Genomic DNA, 20,840 nt, shown 5'->3' with positions numbered 1-20,840 from the left:
ATCTACCTTCATCTACTCACTTGCCGACCCACGTCGCCTGGCAACGCCTCGTCATATCAGTATACACTTCACGTCAGCTGCAAGAGGGATCCAGTCTCGCGATGCCACTTTTTGAGAAAGGTGAGTATGATGGAGATTTCCACCCTACTAGGTTGCCTGCCCATACCTTTGCCTCCCTCTCTGGCTGCCCTGCCAATGGCTGCCATGCCAGTGTTTCTCCTGGAAGTATAGGGCAACGAAACACGGTTGAACGACCGACATCTTTCGAGTACAAAGGGTATGCATGCCGACCACGAGCGCCAGCTTCAGTGAAGGTCGTGCCCGTGGTGTTTCCGAATGGACGGGCTCGTGGTGAAGGATGCGTGTCTTCTGCGTCGAATTCGTCGCCTACGACATCCTCGTCGGTTTCGAGAACGGTAATTCAACACTTAACAGAGGAATCCCACGACGGTCATGGCCTTGAGCATGGGTACAAGCATGGTTACGGACTCGACCTCGACTGGAATCCGGTACTGTTGTCTCCACCTTCTCTTGCCATCGATACCGCGACCTTGCGCCCGCGCCCTGTTCCCACTCAGCCGTTGACGAAAGCCAATGTTGCGGCTGTAGCTGCTCAAGGTTTGTACGATCTCTTCCTGATCTCTATGTTTTTAATCACATCGCTAATAGGAATCTCACGGATAGGTCTTAGCTCCTGGAACCGTGACCGTGGGTACGATGGCAGAAGACGCATGCGTCCCTTGCTGGCTTGCTCAGAAGATGAGCTTTCATGCGTCTCGAGTTCTAATGAGTGTGGTGAGGACCATCATCCCGTTTCCCTTCACTTGTTTATACCAGTATACCCCAGCATTAACACAACCCTCCTCACCTGCAGAAGTCGGTTCTTCATCTTATCACGGCCGCGCTCTTCGCCGAAGCCCGAATGTGGACAATCTGCGTCTAGGCGATGCTGCCAACACACTTTCAATTTCGACGTTGAGCTTGAACGAGAGCATCAACCATGGAGCTCGCGTCAACTATGGAGTCGGCAGCCTTCATCCACTAGGTGCGTTCGACGAGTCTAGTGGCGGTGAACCAAATCTTCATAATGGCGTTCCGGTTCCAGTCCTCAGTCCACCAGCCGTCACTGTCAGCACTCCAGAAGGTTCCATCACAGTCCTTTTCGACGCCGATCGCGAGCGCATTACCCGCTGGCGTGACGCAGCAACTACGCATGACCGTGGGCTTACTATGTCTCCACTGTCAGTTCGTCGTTTCACAGACGAGGAAATGGACCATTACTGCCTTAGTTCCCGGAGTAGTGTTCGGACTGCGATCCGAGATGCTCCAACTGGCCTCTCACCTGTTATCCGTGGTGATTGGGATGGGCGTGGCGATGATGATGTCGCTCGAGCTTCAGATGGGGGATTCGCAGCCTTGCGGACTCAACCCATTGCCGACCCCGATTGGGGTGGTCCCGGGTTTGCGGGTCTGTTCGAATGGCAGCGCGTGCATACACAGGCGACACATGGAATTCTATTGCCAGAAGCAAGTTTCTCGGGAGTTGGGTTTGCCGAGAGCGATCGCGTGAGGAGGGTCGAGGCTCCAGTATGTTTGCTGGATCCCCATGGTATCTTTAGGGTTCTGGCTTTACTAACTCCATGTTTCTTCACAGCACGACTCCGGATCCCTACAACTAGCGAATGTCCAGCGTCCAACCCCGCGGACGTCTTCTCCAGGACCCGCCCGAAACTCGTCTGTAGCAAGTCTAACCTCCAGCAGGAACGCAGCACACCCGCCAGTCGTCCACACGGTGGGGCCCCCAACCTCCCTAGGCCGCCCCTCGCACCCTAGCCTCCACCCCATTCTCGAAGCAGCTGCTAAGGACGATCCCCAAACCTACACCAAAGAGGGCCTTTGTGCCGTGCTGGCCAAACTCTACACCCCTGCCGAGATCCCTGCAGAGGTCCTTGAACAGCTACCAAACGCGAAAGGGCTGTCCGCTCTAAGCATTGCCCGGTCCTCTTCCCAGGCCAGAACCGCGGATGCGCGCACCTTCATTCCACTTCGGGGGAAGGACGTCAATTACCTAACGCACTACATCGACAAGTTGGTTGCGGACAAGGAGCGCAAGATAAGGGAGATTACCAATCTCGAGGCGCAGATTGAAGATGTAGAGGTATCAAAGGCTGGTATGCAGGGTGATATTAATCAGTACTTTGCTGCCGTTCAGGCTGGTGAGACTAAGATAGATGGATTGTTGGAGGTGATTAGGGTGTTGATGAATGGAGATGGGGGTGTTGAGGAGAAGCTCCAGGCTGTGGATATGGCGAAAGAGTTGGGGTTTAATTTGAGGGCCTTGGGGATGCGAGTTGAGGACAGGAATAAGAGGCGCCAAGCACTTGTCAAGTTCTGGGAGAATAAGGCCCATGCTGCTGAGGAGTATGCTAAGGCCATGGAGGAGGCAGATTAAGTGCAATATAATCTCTCTTGACCGAGTTTCTGGATAGTCTGAATGGGAGGTCTGGGCTAGAGTAGCTGTTTGTTATGAGGAATAATAGGTAGGACTATGTAGTGTCTGAGATCACTCACACAAATAGCCGATCCTAAAAACATTCTTTCCTGCTCATGGAGAACTTGAAAAGTGAGGAGATGGCACGTTATTATAGATTGTGGAACATCAATAGAACCGAGTTGATGAGTAATTTCCCTTGCCAGAATTAGATAGAGAAAAAGCTATGTAGGCTTTGGCTCTAAATTACCTTTGAGGTGTTCTAATTTAGGTAGTTAACAGGATGCAGTAGTTACTGCAGCTTTGGCTTTCTTTATTAGGCTGCTCTATTTCTATTGGCAACATTCTTTAGAGTATGTTTGCGGCGCCCAGAGTCCGTTAGCCCAACAGCCTTAAACAATAATATCCCTTGGTAAAATTAGAGAGGGTGTAATGGGGGCACACACTACTGCCTTGGATTAAATGCATGTTTTTCTCCATTGTATGATGCCAATATAGAAGGGCCAACATGCTCTTGGGGTGCCTTGCAGAGCATGGAATCTTACAGCATAGTATGGAATCTTACAGCATAATATGGAATCTTACAACATAGTATGGAATCTTACAGCATAGTATGGAATCTGACAGCATAGTATCATATAACATTCAATATGATTAGAGGAGGACGTAACTACTAGATCGCTTGCTAGGTTGAGGCAGACTGCTAACGGGATGCGAATTTCTGTCCTGAATATGCCTCTCCCTCAGAGCGATGGCGGCAACAGTGAGGCGCACGGTCGAAGTAACGTTAGGGCTTCGCTGCAAAGATATATAAAACCGCATCCGGAACTCACCGGAAGTGGACGCTGCACTTGGCTTTAGATTAACCTTAAGACTGCCTCATAGGGCGAACTAGGTCAGCCCCAGTCTGCCTTACCTAGGATCGGGTTACGAAACAAAATGTGGAGAAGACGGGAAAAAAATATTGCAGTTTGAAAGCTAGAGCCAGTGTTGGTTCGAAATGAGGCTCTGTGCTGGAGCTGTAGGGCTGGGATGTGGTGAGCTGGCCTCAGTGGTGGCTGTGAACTGCGAAATTTGGGAGTTCCCACCGCTCTTTCGGAATGTACCGGCAGTGTTGCAAACACAGCGAGGAGAAAAGTAGAAGTAAATAAGATGAAGTGTGTACCTGTTAATGTAATGCGCGCGGGAGAGAAGGAGATGATGGGGTGTCGGCAATTGTTTGCCTGCACTGTCTATGTCGAGAAGGAGTCGCAGGGGTGGCTGCACGAGAGTTTACAGCTGCTGAACGGGCCTCCTAGCTGGAAGAAGAATGGAAAGGTAAGTTAGTACTGGGCCGGTTTCACGGCAACGTGCATTCTTGTGCTGCAGCAAGGCCTCGGGAAAGGCGGTTGGTAATTAATTAGACTGAAAGTAAATTGTTCGAGTGTGGGAAGATCAGACATGAATAGAAATTGACTAAGCAGGCAATGAAGCACTTGCAATTTCTAGAAAAGCAGAGAAATCTCAGATGGTTTGGTGTTGTGGTAACGGTAAGAGAGCCGGAACTTAGAGTGGACAAAGCAGGGCCAAAGTCAATGGTGGGCGAACTGGCGGTCGAGCACCAGGAACAGCCCTAATGGCTGGCGGACGTGGCGGCGTCGATGCGAGGTCGCACGGACTGCTTGGCTGAATAGGGCGTGGTGCTGCTGCAGGAAAGTGGCACTCGCAGTGAGGGAAGCATGAGGATGCGTCACAAATGGCGGGCTTCCTTTGACAAGACCCTCCGCCAATTCTTATCTACGCAGAATGTGATCTTCTGCATTGTACCCTTCCTTGACATCGCATACGCTTCCTCTCTTCCCCCTCCCTCACCTGGTCCTTCATTTCTTCTTGTATGCGCACGTCGACGGTCGCGCTCTGCTCGCCTGACCTCCACCATCGCGGTGCATGGCTTACTCGTACGACAGCCGCCCTCACGACCGCCGGCGCAATGATTCCTACTATTCGAGGTCTCGAGACTCGGGCGGATACTCGAGGCATGCTGGTCACACTCCAACCGCTCTAGACGTCAAACTAACATCCATGGACTACAGTTTGAACAACCAGAGCGGGTACTCCTACTCATCCCCCGAGCCCCGCTACGCCGCAAATCCGCCCCTACCCAAACGATCCTCCGCACGCCCTTACTACAGCGAGTCCCGCAACAAGCGCACATGGCCTCCATCGCCCAGCGTCGAAGACGAAGCAATCTCTCTGGCACGAGAGTATCCGGTGGGGTCTGCGCACAGCGAACGGAGCGGTGAAGCGAAATCGCGGGGCAGTGTCGATCAGTACCCCATCATCGAGGAGATCGAGCAGCCAAGAGTGGTGCACGACGACAGCGGCGAACGACGGTTCGTCTTGGTCTCTGATCCTGGTGTAGCTCCTGCACCGTCCGCGGCCGCAAAGGAGCGGCGCAAGAGCTTCGCTGAGCGCGGCAACATTCCCCATCTGAAAACTGATGTCAGTGAACCGCCTGTCTTCACCCAGCGCACTCCAACGCCGTATGCCTACACCAAGCCCACAAAGGAATCTGCTGCCCCGCCGGCTAGCGAGTGCTTTCTGTCTCCCGAGCCCATCACTCCCACGCCCGCCAGCATTCCAAGTTCCATTCCCAAGCGCAACCCGTGGGATACGCCCCGCGACCAGAATGCGAGACCAACTAAGGCACCTGCTGTTCACAGCCGTAACGACTCCGTGCAGCAGTCGCCCCGAACAGGCAGGCTCGATGTGTTTGACGACTCGGACATGGAGCCCGAGGACACGTCCCGGCTGCGAACCGAAAGAACGCCTGCCCAATACAGTTTTGTCAAGAGCGATCTGCAGCGAGAAGACTTGAGATCATCGCTTCATGACTGCAAGAAAGAAAGAAAAGACCCTAGGGCTCCCCCACCACAGAGTCCCCGATCGGCCTACGATAATACCTTGAGTAGTCCCGGGTCGTCCAAGAACTCGACCCCTCCTCCACAGTCCCCACAATCCTCCAGTTCATCCCTAAGCAATGGCACGCGGCAGAGGCCCCTCAGTAGACCCAGTCCGGTGGACACAGGCTACTCCAAATCCTCTAGGACCTACCCAGATTCTCGACCTGCTTCGCCGCTTCGCCGCCCAAGCTCCCCCCTCCACCGTGAAGTCCCAATGCCGCCATCTCCAACGTACTCCCCAAAGCTTCCTCCGCGCCGCGCGAATGAATCTCCACCCTCTACTCGACCAACATCTAGAGGTGGCCCTCAAAGGCCTGCATCTCCCTTGTCTTTTTCAACAACTCTGCAGCCGCCATCTGAACCTCGAGTTCCTGTTACCGACGCCGATTGGCATGCTACATATCCTCCAGCTACGCGGGATAGATCAAGGCCCCCCTCCCGCTATGGTAGACATGAAAGCATGCCCCTCCCCGTTCCTCCCCGCATTGATGTTCAATCTCCTTCCCCTGGAAGACCTCCTAGGCTGAGCGCTCTTCCATATCCTGTGGATGACAGAGAGACTGACGTGTATATGCCACCCGAAGAAGCGTATCAATATCAGCATACTACACCTGCTCCTCCGCTGGGCCCTCCGAGTCCTAGTCTAAGACAACCCTATCCCGACTCCCCAAAGCTTTCTTCGCCAGTTGTTAGCTCGCCACGTGAAGCCTCGTCCGCCTTCCGACCGTCTTTAGGAAGTCGACATACCGCGGCTGAAGAAGTTCCACGGTTGGCGAGAGTCAGGTCTAATTCAATCAGGTCGCAGTCTAGCAACGAAGGGCATCGAAAGGAACGAACTAACACCCTTAGCCTTGACAAACCACTACCATCTTGCCCAAGGAGTGAACCCTCTACTATGCACGACGATTGGTACACGCTTGACAATTGTCCGAACTTCGACATCTGCCCGAGCTGTTTTGAACGTGTATTCATAGACACGCCATTTGCAGTATTCTTCAAACAAGCTCGGCGCTATGAAAACCCTGTTGAGCGGTTTTGTGACTTTAGCTCTCCTTGGATGCGACTGGCTTGGCTTCTGACAATCAAGCAACAACGAAAGAGTCCGGACCTGCTGTATGCGCTCGCTACTATAACCGAGTTCGGTGAGCCGTGTCCAAAGGACAAGGAAGTCCCAGGACCATGGTATGGTATCGTGGATCAACGCGACGGTTCCCCCGTCCCAAACTTCACCATGTGTCCATGCGACTTCAAGCAAGTCGAGGCTCTGTTCCCAAGCCTTAGAGGCTACTTTATAAGGATCCCGTCTTCAGACTCGCTTCGAAACACGAAAGCACCAACCTGCTCACTTCGAATCACCTCTCGCCGATTTCCCAAATACCTCGACCTCCTCGTTGAACTTGATGCCGAAGCCCAACTCCGCGGCCGTAGCCCTAACATTGAACGCTTCATTCTGATGGCGAGAGAAAACGCGTATAAGGGTGAATGCTTAAAAGATAAACCCACTCTACGCAAACCGTGGCACTTCATCCCTTCGCTCCCCGAATTCACCGTTTGCGAAGAGTGTTACGACGACGTCATCTGGCCGGCGATCAAGGAAAAATCTCGGCTCGCAGAATCGTTCAATAGGACGATTCAACTTGTCCCTGGTGAGGATATCGAGGGTACGAGTTGCTGTCTGTATAGCACCAGGATGCGACGTGTCTGGGCTCGAGCGCTCGAGAGCGACGACTTCGGATATTTGAAACGAAAGGCGATAGAGCGAAAGCGGATTGAAAGTCGGATAGCAAGGGAGAAAAAGGATCTTTTGAGGTATCTAGAAATGAGGACAATGTATGGAGGAAGCGAGCGGGACAGATTAAGGAGGGAGTTGAGAGAGGTAGAAGCTGAGTGGAGGGATTGCGAGTGATATGACTAGGTCTGCGGAATGTGGAACGTCGAAAAGTTGTTTGAAGGATTGATTAGATAGAGGTGTTTGGGATGATGAGTAACAGTGGGCTAATTGACTGAATGCCCTCTATGATAAATGTGTGAAAATGAATAATATTATTAATTAAACTTTACGAATCTATAACACCTTTAGTAGTCTTTAATATCTTAGTAGGTGAAGTACTTCTTTATCACGTATTCTATAAGCGAGCAGTCTGTAAGGCCGAGATGGTCCTTACGCTCGACGGGTATATATACTATTCTGTACGCAGAATCAACTCCTGGTTGATTATTCGCACCTTTTTGGTTGTATTGGCGCAGTGGTACAGAGCTCCGTCCTTACAAAAGGTTAATTAGTAGATACATTATTAATTAAAGTACAAGGTGCGGAAATTTTGTTAGAGTGGACTATTTGCTTATAGACCACTCGCTTGTGAAATACGTTATATATGTACTAGATCGCGTGACGGGACGTCCTATGCCCTAGGCCGGGCCCAGGGCTCCCCGGGGGGGAGTCTGAGGCATGCCTTAGTTAACCATGACACCTCAGGCTTAGCATCTATAAATACTATATAAATTATATATCTCCTTAGACTCTTAGTCTACAATACATGACTCCTCTTATAACTCGTGCCCTGGCAAGGCTACATATCCACACCTTTTGTCTTCGTCAACTAGATAATCTTTCTTATACCGTTAGGACGAGTGTATTCGACACTCCATTTATGATCGACCATATCCCTCCAGATATACGCGATCATAAAGGTGCAAATCGAAACCGCCACAGAAGTTGCAAATCATGTACCGGACATACACCTCCTACCTTTCTTTTTCGAGCTACCTACAAACTAGCATAACTTAATGTAATCGCCTAAGATGGTAAAAATTTCCTCGTCAAATATTAGATTTAGACTGAAGAACACCTTATTCACTCTCTTCTATTAGTCAATGTAAGCTGGAGGGCTCTACAATGGGCTTCTCAATCAACATCGGGCTTGGCGTCTCATCATACTATATAAATGACATAGCTTCTCAGACCGTCAGTCTACAATACGTTACTTCTTTCATAACTCATGCACCCTGCAAGGCTGCAGCCTCGGTGAGATTATACATCGTGAGGCCGAACTATTTGTGAGATTTAGAAAGGAGCAGTTCGTAGCCCTTGATACTTTCCCTGAGAAGAATCAAAGGCGTTTCAAACATCTGGACCTCTATCAACCTTCCTAAACAGGCAGGCTGCGAGTGACCATGGATCACTGTATTAGAATGACCGAGTGGTGGGCGTAGGGCTCGGGGCCCGTGCGTACTCAGAAGAACACTACGATGAAACTGGTGTGTGTGCAAACGTGCTATACGGCCACGGGAAATGTTATTCTCCGAGAGCCACAGCAATACCAAAAGCCTGCTCATTTCATGCCATGATCTGATAAGAGGTTAGGTCACGTCATTCATAGCGTTTATCACAGCAGCGAGGACCACCGTCACGCTCTATCAATTCGAACAAAACTGATCGTTTTCAAATATTGAATTACCATTCCTATGATCCCACTTCCTTCATTCATCTAATCCTCTCCTCCATCCCTTCCAATCCCGACCTCATCCCCTGCAGACACCCCCACCCCTCCCAAGAAATTAACTAAAACAACAATCGCAACCCGGATACCATATTCACCCCATACCAATCAAACTCCCAAAAAATAGTGGCGTCTTAAGGCACGCCTAAAAGCCCTCGTTCACCAAACCCCAACAAACAAAGAAGGAAGAAGAGAGGAAGGAGGAAAAGAGGATATGCCAGAGATTCTATAAGTAGTATGTTTGAACCCACCCCATCCCCATTCTCGTCGCACACTTGTCCCATGGCGCATTTGCTATTGCAAGACAAGCAACAAGCGCACAATCCTCAAGTGATCTTATCTCATTTGTCCATAGAACAGAAGAGGAGAAAACCTTCGACGCACCTTAACCAAGCACCACTCCATCCCACAGCCTCACAGCCCGAGAAAAGGTTGGAAAAGTGTATTACTTAAAAGGGGGTCTGAACCTGCCAAACAACGAAACCAAAAAACAAAACCCCGAGGATTTTATACAGCGATGCATATAAAGCATGATATACACGGTCTGCCGTAAATAGAAAGCGGTATAGCAGGGCGGGCCTCCAAGAAACAACCAGATAAGATCGGCCCTGAAGCCAGAGGCAAAGGCCACAGGAGATAACCGATTGGGTAAAGAACGACTCCGAAGAAGAAAGTGGGTGGGGCGTGGCTGGCCGGTTCCAAGGCTACAGAACAAAAAAGACCCCCAGAAGACATAGATTAAACAAGTGACTCGCAGATAAAGCGCCGATGGACTCCGCTCTTGTATGCAATGTATATGGGGCAATGCTGAGAAAACGCGTTCGTGAACGCGGTATGACTCCAAGAAAAAAGTCTATAATTAGGGGGCACTATTGTGCTTTTGTGGTATTCCATTTGCTATCGTCGTTGACCGTGGCCACATTAGGTAGACATAGGAAACGCGGAATGGGTGGATGGGGTAAGGTAGTTGGAATTCAAGCGTAGAGTTGGGACATGGGCGGTGCTACGATTTGCAGTCGTCCATGAAGGAATTCTTCGGCCAACTATATTTGCTGTGAGCCCTGAAGAGGTATTAGCATATGAGGACTTGAAAGAATGTAAAGCTGCATACCATGACGTCATGTTAGGGTTGTTGTAGGGTTCCGGATGTTTCCTAATGTAATCCGTCGTGGGATACCCAGGAGGATCGCAGGTTACCATCTCGTTGCCTTCGTCCTGATAGATGCGGATGTAGTCAATGCGCATTGTTGCAGGCAATGTTGAGGCAATACCAGTAAGATTGATGGCGGCGAAACTGTTCGACATGCCAAAGTTGGCAATCAATGACAAGGGTTCTTCAGGGATCACTCGTTTGCCAACGTTTCCGTTATCAGCAACGGTGCGGGCATCCATGGTCCAGGTCTCTGCGTCTCCCACATGCCAGGTGATCCAGCCATTATCTCCAGTTTTGTACTCGAACGCATACTTTTGGTATGCTTTGCCATCGTACCAATCGTTGTTTAAGTTGGTTAGTCCAGAAATAGCCTGCTGGAATGGTCCACCCTGGTAAGAGTTCATGCCAGTGATGGAGTGATCGTAGATCTCGATGAAGTCTGAAAATAGCGTCAGAAAGGTAAATTACATAATGCTACGGCTGTTTCTTACCATAATTTGGTTGGTACCAGAGATCAAACGGAGCTGATTGGAAACTCTGAGAGACCTGCCCAATACCGTTCTGATTCCCTGGGCCCAGAAACGTAACAGATCCTTCGAGGGCATCGATTTCGGGAGCGCTTCGAGATTTTCCTGGGCTTGGGTGATCTTCGTTTTTACAAGTGCAGGCGGGGAGTCTCATCCCCGGTAGGTAGCTAAGGCCGTCTAGCGAGCTTTGATTCGGAGTAATGCCAATGTCGCATTCGTTATGGTAGCTGTAAGGCCATAGGCCTTCGCTCGTTGCGGTATATCCTGGTCGGCCAAGGTTCCCCATAGACCAAAAACCAGGCCAGAAACCGATCGTGTCGCCGCGCCCAGGCAAGGAAATACTGGCCTCTAGATGTCCGCCTTTGTAACACAATTTGTTCCATGACTGAAGCATGCCAGACCGGTAATTGAGACCGTGATTCTTGAATGCATCGAAACGGATGTTAAGAGTACCATCTTTGGTAGTTACCGCATCGGGATCGTACCACTGTCGTGACATCAGCCAGTGTTATACAGTGCAAGTTCTCTGGAACACACCTCTAAGTCCTGGGTCGCACCATACCAAATGTCAACCGCCTGGAAGTAAGGGTCATCACCGTCGTAGAATGTTCGGCCGTCTTTGTTGAATTCGTCGGAGAACTGATTAGGTTAGTGGTATGACTACGTACCAGAATAACTTTACCTACCACTAGGTTCTGAGTGGTTCCATCGTGCGACTTCCTTGTCAACGCGTTCCTAGGCGTATCAGGATCGATGAGACCTTTGCGAACGTTCTGCAGAAGCGGCTCGTTCTCCTTTCCTTCTATGCAGAGTGGATTGGCTGTGCAAGGTGTGACGTTGGGCGTCGTGAGTTTGTGGACGAAAGTGCTGCGACAAGGTCAGAAAGAAATCCAGCGGACTTTTCAAAATAGCTCCCCGGACGTACAGTATAGGATAACCAATAAACAACACCAGGATGCCTATCGTGAGGAGCGCCAGACCTCCCACGTTCACTATACCTCGCTTCGTGAAGATATCGCAGTCCCTCTTCTCTTTCTCGTTCGGATCTGGATTGTGTAGCCAGTCGTCCTTCTCCACATCTTCGGGAAACAGTAACAAACCAGCGCCAGGAAGGATATTAAATTTCTCAGACACAGTCTGCGTGTTTAAATCTTCCTCGCTCCCTGCTCGCGAAGGCGCTCTCGAATCGTCGAATGGAGATGCGAACGGGCCAAACCGCGAATCACGACTCCCTGCCGACTCCGAACTCCAACTCGTCCGCCGCGAGGACATTGCAGACGGGGATCGAAGTGGCGATTCATCTCTGAAGTGCCGTGTCTTCGTCTTCTTTGGCGGCAATAGGAGTTCTGCCGATTCGGCGACTTGAGGGGGCTGCCGGTAAAGCGAATTCTGAGATGGTTGTGACCGTACACCGGGAGCAGTGCCTGGGCGTAGCTGGCTTGTTAACGAGCGGGACGAGGGTTGCCGCGATGTGCTGGGTCGCTCGTGCTGGACCTCGAAGACGTTTTGGGATCCTGAATTAAGACGGATATGGGGAGGAGCATTCCCTCGCGGAGACTCGGGCGACGACATGGTGAGCGAATGTATAGGGTGAGTGTGCTAGGAGGCGAGACGTTACGATGAAGCCAGGGCGAAGGTAGGGAGTGTTGATGCCGGGCGTGGCATGCAATGGGGGGGGGGGGGGGAGGAGAGTTCTAGTGAATGTTGAGCGACTCGTGGCTTGATGACGGGGCAACGGGGAGTGGCAGGACCAGAATTCCTCTCCTGTGGCAGGCCCTGGATGCAGTGGGCGAAAAGCTGCTCAGTAGTGCTGCTGGTAGACAAGAGCAGGAGAGCGGCTGTCGCGAGGAGAGAAACCGGTCTGGCAATTAGCAAAGGGGAGGAGGGTTGCTCCTGTCTGTAGCGGGCAAACAAGGGTCAGCCAGGAACGAGCTCCACAGAAACTTGGCACTCTCAACGTGCACGCGGCGGCAGAGGCAGGCGAAGATACCGAGAAGCAGCCCACGCGAACAGCAAGAGGACAATTGTAGAAAGAGGACTGTAATGGGACAGCTGCGACTGCGAATGTAGAGGCTGATGGCAAGGAAGAGGGCTTCTGGCGGGCGACGGTGCGACTCCAAGGCGAGCACCGAGAATGCAACGACGAGCACGAAAAGGCTGTCGGGCGCTGGCCCAAAAAGCCTTTAGGGAGATCGCGACGCTCAACGGGAAGCCCGCGAATCAGAGGGCCCGCGGCGTCTGCGGTGCGGCGACTTACCAGCGGCTGACGCAGGTCGAAAAGCAGTGTGGCTTGCTAAATTTATCCGTGGCCACAGGCCGATGTCATCATTGCACCCGTACAGTGGCAGGTTTCAAGTCCTTTCTTCCACATGTTTTCCGTCCTCGGGCGTCTGTCAAACAGCTGCTCACATATGCTTGGCTCTAGCTATACTATGCTGTCATGGCACTGATGATTGCTCCGGCCCAGCGCGAACCCAGGCCGGTTCCCCTGACCTGCTCGAGACCCCCCAATTTCGCCTCGAGATATTCTCTGCGCCGCCTCATGCTCATGTGCAACCGATGCCCTTCTCCCTTGCTCTTGTGCAAACCAAACAACAACTCAATTCACCGTCTGACAGCTCTTACGCGTCGCCGCACTTATACATAATCTCTCTACCGCACCGCATCTCCATGTACTGCTGCAGAGGCTCCCCTCATGTCCGCGCCTGGTCTTCGCAGCGGGCCAAACAATCTAACCAGTCGCAGCCTCACCTTATCAGACGCTCTCCTAAAAGTCTTATCTTGTTACGCGTCCTGCACCACATAAAATAAGAGCCCCAAGCACTGCACTGCCTCGCCCGTCACCGAGTCTTCTGCTGCTTGCCTCTCTCCCTGCTCACGCACGATCTGATATTCGTATTCACGATCTCGGCGGCCTTGTTTGCTCGGACATTATGGAAGATCCCTTTAGCTCTCACGATAAGCGCTCTGCGCCCTCCTTATCCTTCCCACCTTCCCATCCTTCCAAAATTCTCCCACAGCCCATGTTTCCTCTAATCCATTATTCCACGACCATCCTCGCCCGAGATGAGACGTCACAAGCACTTTCCCGGTCAGGCGTAGATTAATTGCGCTCTCCTCAGGATTGCAAATCACTAATACAAACCAAAACCGGCTGATGCCTTAGAGAGTCTTTCAACGGCCAGGAAGCTTCCAAGCTTCTAAACGAACCGATCGGACCCTGAGCTGCTCTCGGTGATTTGCTGGCGATGCCGAGATTGCTCACGCGAAGGCCCAATCAACATGCGCCACAACGGTGGCACAGCGGTACCGGCTGACAGAGGTGATATCAAGCTCCTCGCTTTCTCCGATGTATCTCTGATAGCTGAGTATCAGCCTTGTCCTCGCCATGTGGATCAACCCGCTGGAGGTTCTTGTGAAACTCAGTAGTGTGACGTGCCTAACAGTTCCCAGGCCTGACCTGGTCAGGATTTCGCCGAAGCTCTCGGTAACTGAGACTGTCAATGTCGTCGGGATAATATGTCGTCTATTGTATAGGCTCGCGAGGAATCTCATTTCCCTCGGAGATATCCTGTATCTTGCTCAATGATCTGATCATCTCACTGTTCATGGTTCTGGTAGCTGAAATGCCTTTAAAAAACTGCCCGAAGTATGCAAAGTGTATCCTGAAATTCCACCGAAAATGCCACCAAACACCTTTATCAAGACACATATCTCATCCAAAGCCCCCCAAGGAATCCTCGAGGTTTCGGACTACGACTCCACAGCCAATGCCTTCAACCCAACCAACCTCCCCTCTGGCTCATCCACGCTGACCACATAATACTCTGCCCTTGTCCCTCCATGCTCCACCCTAAACACGCTCACATCCCCACTTCCTGCCGCCTTAACCGCCTCCATAACGTTCTTGTACTGATCCTTCGGATCAAACTCCTTCACCCCCACACTCGCCACATCCGCATCGTGTCCAATAAGTTTCTTCAGGTCATCTACGTAGTCAACTCATCAGCCCGATACCTCAAAACCCTCTCCTTAGAATCCCGTCCAACTCCGACTATAGCTTCAACTTCCGTCCAGACACAATGTAGGCGGGGGTAGAAAAGGACAAACTTACCCGCAGAAACACGCTGCCCCTCAAATCTCAAACTCACAGGCTCAAATGGCTCATCCGCATCTGAGATATAACACTCCTCCACACCCTCCAACACTTTCGGCACCACCGTGTTCACACTCTTTGTGGAATATTGCTTGCTTGATTTCTGTGCAGTGGACGCTGCGCCTGTGTCTTGGTTCGCTTTGTCCAGGAAGGACGCGTAGTCTGCGTCGGAGGACATGTTGGACGCGGTGGTGGTGGAGAGGAAGCGGACAGTAGGGGACAAGGGAGACGAAGAGTGTAGAATATGCGTTGGATCCTGAGCTTTGTTGCAGCACGCGAAAAAGGATGAGGCTGCGGTTTGCAATCCGTTGGCGGCGGCGGGTTGTGCGGATCTCTCGCACTGGCTTTGTCGCTGAGAAATTGTGCAGAAGAAGAACCTGTAACTAAAACACCTCCTCGTGAAGGGAGAAGATTCGATCGTGATTGTCTGCCGTGAAGAGCGCAGAATGCTTGTCGCAAGCCGCTGCTGAATCTTGGACATGGTCATATACCAAGGCAATCCAAATGACGCAACGCCCTGCCGGAGAAGATTCTCGCCATGCCGATGGCGGGATTGCGGGAAACGATCACAACCAGAATGACAGCCACCCGCCCAAGCTCGAGCACCACCCGTCCCGAGTTGCCCTTGCTTCGGGGTACGTGCTGGGATTCGTGTTACAAATGCAAATCGCGCGAGCAAATGGAGTTATCATCTCCGAATCAGATATGCTTCTACTGATAACCATGGGCCAGACTCCCGCATAAGCAGCCAGATCAATAATCCAGCCCTCACTAATGCATATTTTAGAGTATAATCAAACTCAAGCATCTGATCTCATTTCCATTAAAAATCAGACATTCATATTGTTTCATGTTATCAGTAGGTATGTAGGTAGACCAATATTGAACAGTAACAGTATAAGAGACAACGGAAAAAAGTGAATCGGGTAGAACCCCCGGAGCCTCAGGATATCACCCGTGTCAAACTCAGTCCTTTCCTATTCTTCAATGACACGCCTCTTAGCCGAAAACACCCTCGTCAGAATCCGCCTATCAGCCGTTCAGAATCGTCAAATGACCGCTGAAAATGCCCATACCTGCCCCGACCGGAATAGAGTCAATTCCCCATTGGGTAAACTGCTGTTGCAAAAGAAACAAGTATATTTGAACGAAAAGGATGAGTGAAAGAGCAGGTACAGTAAGAGGAGACTCGACTGGTTTTATGCAATGGACCACGGTCGCGGACACGTTTTCGACCGCAATCAATCAAATGAGAACTCTGATAAGGTTTCCTTTTGTATGCCAACGATGATTGAGTCCCACCAGTTATTTTCTCTCCAAAGAAAAGCCTTCGAGCTGTGTCATCACCAAAGTCACACAACTTCCCACCCCCATGTTGGCAAGGCCCCGCTAGGACTTCTGTTCAACTGGGGTGGGAGCATGCGACAGACCATTGGTCGGAGGGTTGCGTGGGCTCTCACGCTCTGACTTAGGCATATTTGGCTTGGTTTCCTCGCCCTCGTCGTCGTAGTTCTCGTCCACGTCCATATGGCGCGCAGCAGGCTCATGGTGTTCAGGTCGCTCCTGCTTGGGTGCCTCAGACACACGAGGTAATGTCGGTGTCGGATTCATCGGTGGTAGGGCGGGTGCATGGTGAGCCGCTTCCGATGGGTGATAGCCTTCGTTGAAGCGCCGGGCATCTGGCGCATCTTGGGGGCTATGTCGGGGAACCTGTGGAGAAGATATTCTATGGGGTGGAGAGGGGCGCCGACTGTGAGGCTCGTCCATCTTCTGACGTTTTTCGTCATTGGTTGGAGGCTTCGGATTCAAGTGATCGTTGTCTTCCCACTCCCTTAGGCGCTTTGGTGGTGCAGTTGGGGGACGATCTTCACGCTCACGGGCAGCTGCTTCAGCCGCTGCGAGGGCTGAGGCTGGAGCGGGAGCTCCACTGGCAATACCACTAGCTGATGATGGGTCAGGATGATGTTGATATGGTGGTTGGTATCCATTGCGTGGGGATCCAGTTCGATTCTCAACAATGGGTCGAACCTCAGGTGGTGGGCTTGAAATGCGTCCGTAAGGTGGAAGAGGACCTTGGCTAGGCGGTCCGTTTAACCCAGTGGGTGGAGGTGGAGGTGGTGGAGGCACGTTAGCAGCGTGAGGACCATAGTTAGGATTCGAGATGCGATTTGGAGGTTGCTGATGTGACGGCAACTGAGCTTGAGATTGAGGTGCTTGAGGAGGGAGCTGTGGGGGTGCGGGGTGATATGGGCTGGGAGCGACACTATGGGTCTTTGGAGACGGAGAAAGGCCGCGTCGCAGAGGCCCAGGTCCCGTGGGTCCAGATCCAGGTCCATTAGGAGTTGGGCGGGGGGGCTCCTGGTAAGGTCTCATAGGTTCTTGCCTAGGACTAGCAGGTCGCTGAGGAGCGTGTTGCGCGGAAGGGCGAAGAGCCTCTCGCGGTTCATAAGGGTTCAGTTGCTGAGGAGGTAGACCCGGGTCGCGAATTTGGGCCAACGGACGATTCCACTCCGAAGCCAAAGCTGGCGGCGCTGGACCTTGAGGGGGCTGCTGAGGTTGAGGGGCACCCCATTGAGGGGCAGCGGGTCCATGTATAGAAGCAGGTTGATAGGCCTGTGGGTGGACGTCCTGCGGTACTGGAGCACTAGCTTGGTTGGGCACCCCATTCGATGTCTGACCGTTCTGCAAGAGTTGCAACCGAGCTTTGATGTGGACATTGGATGGGTCAAGATCTGCAGCTCGTTGATACGCGTCAAGTGCGTCGGCAGTCTGATTGTTGCAGGACTCGTACTGTTTCACAGTTAGGCATGGCGCACACGAATAAAAGGGCTTCGGGAGTGACATACCAGGGTACCGAGGTCGTACCAAACCTCCGATATGTTTGGGTTGAGTCGGATTGCACGGGAGTATGCGTCAAGCGCATCGCGATACTGGTTGATCTGATAATAGAGCACACCGATGGAGCACCAGAAGGTTGGGTTTCGGCCATCGCGGTAGACCGCTTGCTGGTAGGCTTCGTACGCCTTGGGGTATTTCTGCTGTGACATGTAGCAGCGGCCTAGCAAGTACCAGCTTTGTGCATCCGTTTGATCTGAAGAGAGCAATCAGCTACTTGCACATGATCGAAGTTGAAGAGCACAAGTACTCACCAGAGGCTACGGATTTCTCCAGGTACTCTATTGCTTGTTCCTGACTAGCGTAGTTGGTACTTTGCTGATGATGCAACCAGCCGAGCTGTTGGAGGACTTTAGCATGGCTGGGATCCCGTTCGAGTACCCGACGGTAAGCCGCCTTTGCGGAGTCGAACTGCACGTGACGATGAGTGATAGCCTTGAATGAACATTTTTGGATACTCACCTCTTTCTGCTGCTCGTAAACGTGGCCGATCTGGAACCAGATATCCTCCTCAGTCAAAGGGCGAGGTGGGTTAGTCACGATGTATTTAAAGCACTGAACTCCATTAGGACCGAACGGTGGAAGGGTTGGGTTGACTTACCTCCAAACTCTGATTAAATTTCTGTTGCTGCTTGTATATTATGCCGAGACGGAAGTAAATTTCATTGGCTTTTTCGAAGTTGGGCTCCATTCGCATCACTTGAGAAAAAGCTTCTTCAGCATGCTCAAGGGAGCCATAGCGATCATACAGGATTCCAATGCCATACCAGAGCTTCGGCTCCTACAAGAGTAGTTAGAATTGCCACAAAGGGTGCAGGGGATCAAATACCTTTGGATCTGTCAGATGGTAAAGTGCCTGCTGGTAGGCGGAGTAAGCCTGTTGTAGATCGTCCATCATCAAGTAACAGTGGCCTAGATGATGTTTAGTAATGAGGTGCGGAAATATGACTTTCAAAGTGCTCACCAAGGCTGCCCCATACATCTCCGTTAGCCGGATCTACCTTCAATATCGTTCGTAGATACTCGACAGCTTGCGGGAAATGATCCTTGGTTCGTAGAATGCAGGCAATGCCTTGCATGGCTGGAACAGACCACTGGTTGTACTTCAGCGCCTGTTCATAGCACGAGATTGCGCCGTCGAGGTCTTGCATCTGCTCAGAGAGTGATCCTGCAGCGCGTTTAGTGCTTGGAAGGAGCATGACAAGCGATGTCGTGATCGCGGTTTCACACACCAATCTGGTTCCACACAGTCTCGGTAAGCTGTGCAAGATATTGCGACGGCGTCTTGGGCTGATTCTGCAACTGAGGATGCCCGTTTAATTGAGGATGGGGCGGATGAGGGCCACCATGGTGCGGCGGCAAGCCCGTCGTGGGCGACGGTTGCTGGTGGCTCGCCATGGTTTATATTGACGTCACGGTGAGCACTTGATATTGTTTATTGTGCTATGTGTGTGAGTGAAGGCACACAGTGAACGCGATATGGCAGCGCAGCTGGGTCAGTACAGGAGGGCGGATAGCGGCACGCCGAGAACGTCTGTTTATAGTTAGTATTGGCTTTCGCGATGAAGTATCCGTGGTGTTGAGCGCATCAGATGCGTGAGAGAGATACTCACGGTGGTGGACTGGCGTGCCGTGGTCTAAATCGCCGCAAGGCCGTGACGCCGAGACGACAGATGTGCGCTGGACAGCAAGGAGCGCGGCCAAAAATCGAGTATCAACACCCGAGGATAGAGGGGGGTATCTAGAAAGACGTCACAGAGCACGAATTGCGACGGGAAATCACGGGGGTGAGGGCGGCGTGGTGGTGAGGACGAGGGCAGGGCAGACGGGGAGAGGAGAGGAACGAAGGAGAAAGCGGCCAGGCGAGAGGAACTTGGGTCGCTGGCAGGACGGGTATGCCAAGCGTGGGATAGGGTTTCTATCCAGAGTACGACCGTGAAGGCTGGCGAGGACGGACGTTGGAGGCAAGTGCAAGTGTGGGCCTGTGGGCCACCCAGCACCGACAAGGGTCCGCGAGCGGGCGTGTTTTGCCGCGCCTTCCCTGCTCGCTTCCCAGGGATCTTGACCGAGTTAGCGCAACGCCCCGGTCCGCTTGGCGTGTGTCTGGGTTCACAACCTCATTCGCTGCAGGCGCTGCCTTTCCGCCGCGCCTCCTTGCCTGCCACCTGCCATCCGTTCCATCACGGCAGCGGTGGCGCCTCTTGCCAGCGCCCAAAGAGAGGCTTGAAACGCACTGCTCGGGGAATGCTGGCAGCCTGAGCCTCACCAAACTCTAAATCGTTCGGTGCCGGCCCTGTCACCACAAAGAAGAAAACATGACGATTTGCTGGCGCCGCTATTGCTGTATTGAACTTCGGCATCTCCTGTCTTGTGCCTGGCTCCCTTCTTGCCTTCACTCCCGCGCCGTGGCCTCGGAGACACTACCAGTTCCTCCTGACCACCCAAGGCTGTCATTCTCTCAACTGTCGTGAGGTTATCATTCAGGCGGTGCACCGCTTGCGAACGTGGACGCATGGCGGCGGGGACGATGGAGAAAAACGAGTGCACACACAGTAGTTTGCATTTTGCATTCATCCAGATAATTCTCCTATTCCGATCCATCGACCAACCCCCGGTCGTTCCTCCCAGACTCCCCCTCTTTCTCCCCACCACCTCACCAACCAGTGCGCATTAATGCCTGGGAACGAACAGCCAGCCAAGATCCCAAATCATATTGGAATTCAGTCCCGGACCTGCTCCCGTCAGAGGTGCTCCTGTCAGAGGAGTGGCTGATCGCGTTGCGGGGCCTCATTTAGCTAAGAGGCTGAGATAACGTGTTCGGCCAGTCAGATCCAGGGAGTCGCCTTACGGGGCGATCACTCAGCTTCCCGCCAGCCGGGCCCCTTCATGGCTGCTTCTCTCCATTTCGTCTCCGAGCAACATTCCTTTTGCTTGATAAAAGGCAGCTGGGGCGCCCGCTCGTACGATGTTGTCCGGCTTGTTGCCCGCTGCTCGTTGCTGCTGCGAGACGGAAGGCTGCCGCGGCCAGAATACCTCATGCAAGCCTGCGACTCACTCCTCGACGCCCGCAGGCCAGCAGGCCAGATGCACGACGCAGCAGGCTCTCGCTCGCAACAAAGCACGGCGAACTAGCCGTACAGCGCTCAAGTGTGCTGAAGACACAAATGTTGCAGAGT

The 20,840-nt window shown here is 52.3% G+C and overlaps 7 protein-coding genes across 7 annotated transcripts; 3 read left to right on the top strand and 4 right to left on the bottom strand.

The window, feature by feature from the left end:
* Positions 1–101: 101 nt before the first annotated feature.
* On the top strand, positions 102–2,526 carry BDR25DRAFT_342899 (uncharacterized protein; the record flags this gene model as incomplete). The annotated part of the gene is made up of 4 exons (XM_033693778.1): positions 102–618; positions 685–795; positions 848–1,587; positions 1,655–2,526. 4 exons carry the CDS (start codon positions 102–104, stop codon positions 2,450–2,452), a joined length of 2,166 nt encoding a protein of 721 aa, XP_033547423.1. The 3' UTR covers positions 2,453–2,526.
* A 343-nt stretch (positions 2,527–2,869) lies between these two features.
* BDR25DRAFT_393696 (uncharacterized protein) lies at positions 2,870–4,494 on the bottom strand (the record flags this gene model as incomplete). Its single annotated transcript, XM_033698269.1, has 9 exons — positions 4,343–4,494; positions 4,225–4,298; positions 4,120–4,176; positions 3,897–4,077; positions 3,779–3,865; positions 3,408–3,723; positions 3,158–3,369; positions 3,077–3,111; positions 2,870–3,014 (listed from the first exon to the last, which is right to left on the bottom strand). Exons 1-9 carry the CDS (start codon positions 4,352–4,354, stop codon positions 2,870–2,872), a joined length of 1,119 nt encoding a protein of 372 aa, XP_033547422.1. The 5' UTR covers positions 4,355–4,494.
* BDR25DRAFT_303661 (uncharacterized protein) lies at positions 4,375–7,468 on the top strand. Its single transcript, XM_033690043.1, has 2 exons — positions 4,375–4,506; positions 4,564–7,468. Exons 1-2 carry the CDS (start codon positions 4,418–4,420, stop codon positions 7,337–7,339), a joined length of 2,865 nt encoding a protein of 954 aa, XP_033547421.1. The 5' UTR covers positions 4,375–4,417; the 3' UTR covers positions 7,340–7,468.
* A 119-nt stretch (positions 7,469–7,587) lies between these two features.
* Positions 7,588–7,895, top strand: BDR25DRAFT_355069 (uncharacterized protein; the record flags this gene model as incomplete). Its single annotated transcript, XM_033695403.1, has 3 exons — positions 7,588–7,694; positions 7,762–7,822; positions 7,875–7,895. The coding sequence occupies 3 exons, from the start codon at positions 7,588–7,590 to the stop codon at positions 7,893–7,895; spliced, it is 189 nt and encodes a 62-aa protein (XP_033547420.1).
* Positions 7,896–9,802: 1,907 nt separating this feature from the next.
* Positions 9,803–12,299, bottom strand: BDR25DRAFT_31013 (beta-glucan synthesis-associated protein SKN1). The gene is made up of 6 exons (XM_033691133.1): positions 11,539–12,299; positions 11,300–11,480; positions 11,151–11,252; positions 10,578–11,100; positions 10,045–10,525; positions 9,803–9,994 (listed from the first exon to the last, which is right to left on the bottom strand). Exons 1-6 carry the CDS (start codon positions 12,183–12,185, stop codon positions 9,937–9,939), a joined length of 1,992 nt encoding a protein of 663 aa, XP_033547419.1. The 5' UTR covers positions 12,186–12,299; the 3' UTR covers positions 9,803–9,936.
* A 2,067-nt stretch (positions 12,300–14,366) lies between these two features.
* On the bottom strand, positions 14,367–14,947 carry BDR25DRAFT_325409 (uncharacterized protein; the record flags this gene model as incomplete). The annotated part of the gene is made up of 2 exons (XM_033692215.1): positions 14,367–14,602; positions 14,728–14,947. 2 exons carry the CDS (start codon positions 14,945–14,947, stop codon positions 14,367–14,369), a joined length of 456 nt encoding a protein of 151 aa, XP_033547418.1.
* Positions 14,948–16,045: 1,098 nt separating this feature from the next.
* On the bottom strand, positions 16,046–19,003 carry BDR25DRAFT_30981 (TPR-like protein). Its single transcript, XM_033691116.1, has 7 exons — positions 18,629–19,003; positions 18,494–18,576; positions 18,266–18,445; positions 18,127–18,219; positions 17,919–18,075; positions 17,616–17,860; positions 16,046–17,559 (listed from the first exon to the last, which is right to left on the bottom strand). The coding sequence occupies exons 1-7, from the start codon at positions 18,861–18,863 to the stop codon at positions 16,159–16,161; spliced, it is 2,394 nt and encodes a 797-aa protein (XP_033547417.1). The 5' UTR covers positions 18,864–19,003; the 3' UTR covers positions 16,046–16,158.
* Between the last annotated feature and the right edge of the window lie 1,837 nt (positions 19,004–20,840).

Source organism: Lindgomyces ingoldianus (genome assembly GCF_010093535.1).
Source record: "Lindgomyces ingoldianus strain ATCC 200398 unplaced genomic scaffold BDR25scaffold_16, whole genome shotgun sequence".
NCBI classification, from domain to species: Eukaryota; Fungi; Ascomycota; class Dothideomycetes; order Pleosporales; family Lindgomycetaceae; genus Lindgomyces; species Lindgomyces ingoldianus.
The sequence above is the reverse complement of the archived record's forward strand: the minus strand, read 5'-3'. Positions and strand labels throughout refer to the sequence as shown.

Bases quoted from the DNA above. Each gene is read 5' to 3' on its own strand.
- BDR25DRAFT_30981 (XM_033691116.1), bottom strand. From the start codon at position 18,863: ATGCTCCTTCCAAGCACTAAACGCGCTGCAGGATCACTCTCTGAGCAG. The intron at 18,577-18,628 runs GTGAGCACTTTG...AACATCATCTAG, and splicing joins AGATGTATGGGGCAGCCTTG to GCCACTGTTACTTGATGATG. The intron at 17,861-17,918 runs GTGAGTACTTGT...TGCTCTCTTCAG, and splicing joins GGAGAAATCCGTAGCCTCTG to ATCAAACGGATGCACAAAGC.
- BDR25DRAFT_303661 (XM_033690043.1), top strand. From the start codon at position 4,418: ATGGCTTACTCGTACGACAGCCGCCCTCACGACCGCCGGCGCAATGAT. The intron at 4,507-4,563 runs GCATGCTGGTCA...CATGGACTACAG, and splicing joins GACTCGGGCGGATACTCGAG to TTTGAACAACCAGAGCGGGT.
- BDR25DRAFT_31013 (XM_033691133.1), bottom strand. From the start codon at position 12,185: ATGTCGTCGCCCGAGTCTCCGCGAGGGAATGCTCCTCCCCATATCCGT. The intron at 11,253-11,299 runs GTAGGTAAAGTT...TAACCTAATCAG, and splicing joins GAACCACTCAGAACCTAGTG to TTCTCCGACGAATTCAACAA. The intron at 10,526-10,577 runs GTAAGAAACAGC...CGCTATTTTCAG, and splicing joins CTGGTACCAACCAAATTATG to ACTTCATCGAGATCTACGAT.